Raw genomic sequence first — 7,416 nt, 5'->3', positions numbered from 1 at the left:
GAGAGAGAGAGAGAGAGAGAGAGAGAGAGAGAGAGAAAGAGAGAGATTGAGGGGGAGGGGGGTCAGGAGAGAAACGAAATAGTATGAACATAAAGAAATGCAGTGGCGGTGGGTAGTAAAGGGATCACGGGCTTTAGCCCCCCTTCCCACCCCCAACTCTATCCCAAAGCAAATGAAAATAACGAAATAAGCAGTTGAAACCGTTACGATCGCACGCAATGCAAACAGAGTAATCAACTTGATGGCTTGCTTGTTTATCCAATCACTATTGCCACCGCTTACAACTATAGTAACCTAACGGCCAATCAAATGTCTTTAGGCAGCAAAGGATGAGCCCCCTCCCCCCCCCCCCGTAAATGAAACTTCTTGTAAAAAGGTAGAAGACTTGGAGAAAAAAAATAACACTGCACAGAGGGCTCACGCTGCCCTAGCCCTGACAGTGGGGTGAAGGTTTACGACACACTTTCCCCCAGTAACACAGTTACCTACGCTCCCATTGGACATTTGTTAGGTGCTGTCTGCTTTCCTGGACAACACGGCTTAAGCGCAGCTGTGAGCTCGTGGAGTGCTGTGTATGCATGTTTGTGTGAGTGCCGCTGAGATTTAACAGTTATTAATTACATCAAACCACTTTTGAGGCAACTTTTTCATCAGATGAAAATTAATTATAGAAGTTTGGAGGTGAAACGGTTTTGTCACCAGCATCCAGAAAAATTTAACGTAGAACAAAGAGAAGGAAGACAAAGGTGACTCTTCTCGTTTGAATGGTTCTCAAAATGCCGAGATTCGCCGTGAGTGAGCCATTGAAGAAATGATTGTTCGACAATGAAAATGGAGACAAAATTACTTTGAAGGAGATAGAACAGCAGAGTACATACGTATTGCGTGTTTTTCCAGTTCTGCTGGGGATCCTCCGTCCAGAATATTCTCAACTTTTGGTCGAAAAATTCAGATGTGAGAATAACTTCATACGACTTGCCTCCAGCCGTCAGAGTGCTAAACTCGAAGAAAGTATCCGGGCCCGAAGCGATCACATTCTCTGTCCATGGTGAGTCGATGGAGTGGCCAGCGGGGTTGCTCAGCCACAGGAGTTGACCTTGGGCACTACCTGCAGTGGTCAGAGTGATCGTTTTATTTTGTTTTTGTTTTTGTAAAGTGTTTTACGGCGCTCGCAACTGCATAGGTCATATGAGCGCGCGGGACACTCCTAATATTTTCAGTTGGTAGGAAATTTTGAATTTTGCCCGGGTGGCGGCCGAAGTCTACTCTTATCGATTTTAGACCACCACGGTATCTTTAACGTGCGCAACTTGCACACGGGCCCTCCGAGATTTTTCGCCCTTGTCCGAGAAGGCTAGGTGTAGATCTTTCCTACCAGAAGATCAGGGGTGTGGCAGAAAGACAGCAGTAAGGAGGAGCCAAGGAGTAACAGTAGAAAGCTGCAGAAAGAGTCAGGAGCCCAGAGGAGGGGGCAAAGGAGGTGAGGGGGTGGGGGCAGAAAGTGGAAATGAAAGCAGACAACAGAACATTGCTAGAGAGCAGGAAAGGGGGTGAAAGGAGACAATTTTAGAGAAGAAAATTTTTCGGTCGCGACCCGGATTCGAACCCGGGACCTTTGAATGAGAGGCCAACACCTTAACCTCTAGGCCACGAGAGCCCCCGTTTTATTTGCGTGAGTGTAGAGAATCATAAGACATGCACAAGTCACATCGGAGCCGGTCACAGAATCCAATAAATACATGTACATGTAAATGTCCAATAGTCTTAAGAAGTTGATGGTTTTAGTGAATATATCTCCTACCTCTCCCATTAATTTTGGTGACCATAGAAATACCTGCCACGGATCCCGATTCTTGTTATTCTGAAAATACAGTCAAACCTCGTTATATCCCTTACCTTTGAAGGACATAAAGATGGCGTTACAATGGGGCTGGCGATATAACTGGATAGCAGCGACTGCCATCTTGACTAATGGTTGACTGGAAAAGGCAAGAGACTTCTGACTAGAGACAAACTGAGCCCGGTTTTGCCTCATATAGATCTGTGTTCCGCGATTACCATGCCCACGGAAAAGTAAACAAGAAGCAATCATCAATTACATGTAGAGCTCCAGCGTAAATTCAAATTAAAAGAAGCAAAGATCAGAAGCGAGGCTACATAGGAGGACTGGTTTCAAGGACACCGCAGACGGACTGTAATTTTAAAACTGATACTCGTCAGTCTTCGGGCCGCCTCAGACCTGTCTTATAGACTTGGGCGTGAGCCCTCACAATATAAAATCCTCATGGACAGATATCTGTCGGCACAAGATCATTTTGCTGGCAAGCCCAGGTGACGCAGAGTAGTTTGAAAGTTTATCCAAGCAACTTACAAATTTAATTCCAATTTTTATCTAAATATTGACCAAAGCCTAAATTTAATTCATGTAACATTTTCATACGCTACCCTTTTCATAATCAGCGCAAATCAGAAGCAAATCGACGACAAGAGCTAGAAATAGGCCGAGTTTGCAGAGACGTGTGTAGAAAAGAGATTATCAAGCAGCCACCGAGTGCGCTGTGTGTAGTGTCACAGTGTGTACCTCTGAGGCGGTATATCGGGTCAAATCTACATTAGTTTAATGAGGACGGCATAACTCAGACAGTGAGAATATGGAAGATGGTGGTGTAGTGTAAACGCGTAAATGCTATTTTTATAGGCGTTTCATTTTGTAGGCTACACTGGCAAAACCTGGAGGTTACCGGAGCCGGAGCTGGCGATACAGCAGGGGGCGGTACAACGAGGTTTGACGGTATTAACATTGCAGACATATTCCACAAGGCAATTAGGTGCTTGTTATAATTGTTCAACTCGACTTTGATTTGGCACTGCAATTTTCACGGGAAACGGGTGACTTTTGGTATGTCGATCTCTGGTCCGTGCATACCCGGGTTTAGAAGGTTTTTACAGTGTATAAACCAGCTACGTAGTTCAACAGGTGAATGTGTTTGACCCAGGACCTATTCTACCTGCTGCTCAAAGTTACAAATAACACCGTGGTTGAATAGATAGGACAATGCCATCATAAACATGGAAGGAGTTTTTTTCCTACTGAAACGAAACCTGAATCCGAAGACGACCTTGAGCGAGAGAAACGAAAGCTATATCGGTCATCGATCAACACGCTCGACTGTTATTGGTTCCTTATGACGAGCTGGCAGAAATACCATGCTACCCCGTTAATTGGCAGTTAAGTCTTCTCACACACTTCAAGTGTGTTTGTTTCCTGGACTTAGTTAACTTAAATCTAGATCTAGATACAGTTAGTTTCTCTTCTCCTGTTAGAACCGATAACCTGATTTCGTAGGTTTGTTAGTGGAACTCGGCACAGTTTCGCATTTACCATTTCAACCGATAAGTTTTGTTTTTGTTATGTTTTTAAAGAAAAAGATAGGTTTTTGAAAGTGAACTGTCAGTGGGACTGGGACACGCGCATGTGCCTCAAAACTTGGCGGAGAACCTTTCAAAAGTAGACCCCAATATTACTGGGGCCCTTCGAAATGAGAGAGTGTAAAGCAAGTGTCGGTGACACTAGGATCAGATGGGTGGTCACTGGGCTGTGTCCTTAAGCAAGACACGACAGCCCTAGCTAAAAAATGGGGCGCTGCACAAGGGCAACCAACAATGGCATGTTTGTGAAATTGATGTGTAATGGTTATTTGGGTACATGTATGTATTTACGTGTGTATTTATGCATGTTTTATACTAGATCTAGAATTATGTATTTCTCTACCCTAGAATTGCAAAGGTCTATCTGCCCAGTAGGCCTACCCAATTTTGAGAGATTTGAAGTAAAAAAAATTTGGGTTTCAAAACAAATCAAGCTTTTGCAAATGCAATTCTTTGAATATTTTGATAACGGCTCCAAATAATCTTACGATTTTGACAGAGCAGACAGAGCATTTGGTTTCTGGCCTCGTGGTCTTAGAAACTCAAAATGGCTAAAAATGTCAGATAGAACTTTGTAATTCTAAGGTAACGATTTATGTATGTATATTTGCTATTGTAAACCCAAATTCCCCCATGGGAATCGAAAAAATGTAATTTTTCTTACCAATGAATGGCTTATGGGCACGAGCCGTGAGTCCGTCCAGTCGGCCATCTTTGTCCATGTCCACCCAACGTACCCGATGGTAGAACCAGTTGCCTCCTCCGGTGATTGTCTTCGGGCTAGACTGACTGCCATCCACATTGATGAGACTTACGCTACCGTAAGTCTTCCCAGGCACCAAAAAGCCGTCAGGGATTGCCATATAGCGAGTTGATGATTTCAACACGGCCGCTTTAGTTGTTCCGGTCGATTTAATTGTAGAAAACAAAGAAGCGGGGAGGGGAGGGGGGGGGGCGCAGGAGAAGAATTTTACAATAAGGACACAACCTTCCTGTGAATCATACGTTTATGTAACTACAAATTTAAAAAAACCCAGGAAAACAATACAAGTCGCATTTTAAGGTCTTGACAAAATCAAAAGTGAAAGTAAAAAAAATACGCTGAGCTCAGGTCATTACTTTATTTCTACTGTACCTCTTTTAAAAAGGGTGTATAACCCAAGACTGAGTTTATTTTTGGGGCTATAAATCTTCTTTTTTTTCAGAGTAAACTAGAGATTCTTTTACTTGTGATTCCCCCCCCCCCCTCAGCCCTGCAACCCTTTTCTTAATTCTATGCAGTAATTATTCTATCAAAAGTTAAGCTTACAACTCACTAACTGATTTTTAAAAACTCTGCCACCCCTACCCCCATTTTTCACCAAGCCCTGCACTGCCCCGCGCTTCCTTCTCGTAACCCCCCCCCTTTTTTCCATTGTAGTCTTAAATATTATTAATGATCGAGGTCTCATTTTTGGCTGTAGTTACTTTACACCTAGTCAAATATTGCACTGAATAAAAGTAAGAGATGTTTACTTATCTTACGATCAAGCAAAACTTCGAAATTTCGTCTTTGGTGGGTATATTGCAAATCGCGAATCTTTTAATTGCAGCGAATCTTAAAACGAAATTAGGAGGGAATATGCGTCATTGCCTACACATGACACACAAGAATAGTACAAGTAGAATTACATTTAATTCGATTGTTAGCTCCAAAATTTTCAGGCAATTGTTCGCGATCGACAACAATATTCATGTGAATCAGTTTTTCTTAGTAGTACTTTTCGTAGTACAGCCTCTAAAGCACTGCTAACCAGTCTCTGTTCGATAGACGATTTTTATTTGTCAAACCCATTTTACCCTCCAGGTCTCAACAAACCCATACTTATTGACTACATGTAATGCATGAAATGACCGCTGTGGGAGCATGAAATATGTTGATATTGTTTTGCGCTATTGTGTGAATGGCCGGCCGTGATTCAAACCCCAATGAACTGTTCTTGAGCTTGGAAGGTTTAATGTTTGTTAGGTAGGAAAACGTAATAATGATAAATGAAAGTATATGGGGGAATAGATGCGTATAAGGATACCAGTACCATGGTTTAAGCAAGAGAACTTAAAATCCTCTCAAAATGTGACTTATATGTACGTGTGTTATGTATTTGGAAATGTGTTGATGGTTGCTCGCATATCCCTATTGAACATGAGAACCACACATTTAAAAAAAGTAGAGGGGTTTGATAGGAAGCAACTTCTTAACACAAACTCAGCACTCAGATTCAAAAGCAACTTGCTACAAAATGGTCAACTCTTTAAAAAATAAAACCGCTCCATTGTCAAAGCTCAGCGTTGTAGATGTGGCTACTCGCGGTAATCAAACTCTTTAGTTTGTTTCTCAAATGAGATTTCTATCAGGATCATATTTGGTCTTACTCTTAGTAAGCAAGCACAACGCCTGTCACTCCCAAAAAGATAGTAGCAAATCCGGTCTTATACTATAAATGTCTCACGTCAGAGTTTTGAGTACCGGTATTTTCATTTAGAATCTTAAATAGAGGGGCGAACCACCATATTTGGTATTATAATCTTTGTCAGAACTCACGAGGCACGCCAGTTACTTCATTGGGCCACTTGACGTTTTGCGTCAAAGTCTTGGTGTTAATACTGGACACTCTTTGTAAGTATTGGCCCACATCTGAGACAACGGCAACGTTGGAGCTGAATATCCCAAAGCTGGAGAGCAGGAGGTCATATCTGGAGGAGGTCCCTTGCTGGTACAGGGTGCTGAATGCGGCATGTGGGTAAGAGAATTTTCCCAGCAACGTCGGAGCAACGCAGGAGCTCTGCACTACCAGCCCGGCCAGGAGTATCAAGTTGAGAAATGTTGACGGCATCGCCCTCTGCTGAGACTCCGTATGTGTCTTACTGGAGAGGATACCAAATTAAGATTGGAATCTACGGCAGAATTCCCTGTTATTGTATACCTTTTCTCTATTATCATAAAGTCATCTATTCTTTTCTTCTTTTTTTTCGATATCAATCACGTATAAGTGGCTGTGGTTGTGTAAAAAGATATTCACAAGTTGAAATCTTTTAAATGTTCAAAATGTGACAACTCTTCTTTGCCAGAATTGGTCTCATTTACCACAGCAGACGCCACACGTCATTTTCATGTTGACTGCTCCTATTTGTCATGATAAAAGATCCCCTTCTTCAAATAATAAAGGACTTACGTTTATAATTAATTATAGCAGGTCTGTAATACGTTTGGGTCTGTTTGTATTTTCACGTTGTTTTTGTGCGTTTTTTGAAGGATAGAACGAAAGCTGTACGATTAAAAACAAAAATTCAGGCCGTGTTGACCCCTTCAATTAAATACCTCGCTAATGAAGAAAGCAGACAGTCAAATACGCAATTAAATAAAGTTACTCTTTTGTCATACAACTAGAACGTACTCACGGGCAGAAGAACAACGTCTAATGGACACCGGGTAAGACTGGACGCATGTTATATCCACGTAATAGATCTACTTATCGACTTGAAGCATGAATGTTCTTTTCTTAAAAACATTTCTTTTAATATTTCACTGATAAGGCGACTGCCATGACCTTTCACTAAAAAAGGTATATTTTAGTCTTATCAAAAGTACTGATTTCTTTTATTAACGCTACCATTTTTGCGGTATCTGCATCTATTATTCAAACGTGGTATCTGCATCTATTATTCAAACGTATGATACAATATAATATCGTTATATTTTAAAGCCCCCTCCCCCCCCCCAAACAGAGAAAAAAAGTTGCGAATCATAATCGTCCATGCCTGGCACGCCAAGAAGAAAAAGTAAATGAAGGGATCGAAGATCTGTTTGCTTATCTGTGAAACAAAGAAGACAAAGGTGCGGGTTGGTTGTTGTTCGTGGGAATGCAACATGTTCCAGATAAAACCATGACGCAAGGGTCCCGCACTCCAACCCGACACAGATAGGACCATTCAGCGAGTATGACCCCG

The 7,416-nt window shown here is 41.9% G+C and overlaps 1 protein-coding gene across 1 annotated transcript; it reads right to left on the bottom strand.

Moving 5' to 3' along the window:
- Window positions 1–427: 427 nt before the first annotated feature.
- Window positions 428–7,212, bottom strand: LOC101858175. The gene is made up of 5 exons (XM_013081091.2): window positions 6,864–7,212; window positions 6,011–6,333; window positions 4,094–4,321; window positions 879–1,108; window positions 428–433 (listed from the first exon to the last, which is right to left on the bottom strand). Exons 2-5 carry the CDS (start codon window positions 6,300–6,302, stop codon window positions 428–430), a joined length of 756 nt encoding a protein of 251 aa, XP_012936545.1. The 5' UTR covers window positions 6,303–6,333; window positions 6,864–7,212.
- Between the last annotated feature and the right edge of the window lie 204 nt (window positions 7,213–7,416).

Source organism: Aplysia californica, unplaced genomic scaffold (assembly GCF_000002075.1).
Source record: "Aplysia californica isolate F4 #8 unplaced genomic scaffold, AplCal3.0 scaffold00115, whole genome shotgun sequence".
Classification (NCBI taxonomy): domain Eukaryota; kingdom Metazoa; phylum Mollusca; class Gastropoda; order Aplysiida; family Aplysiidae; genus Aplysia; species Aplysia californica.
This window is presented reverse-complemented; position numbering and strand designations above follow the sequence as displayed.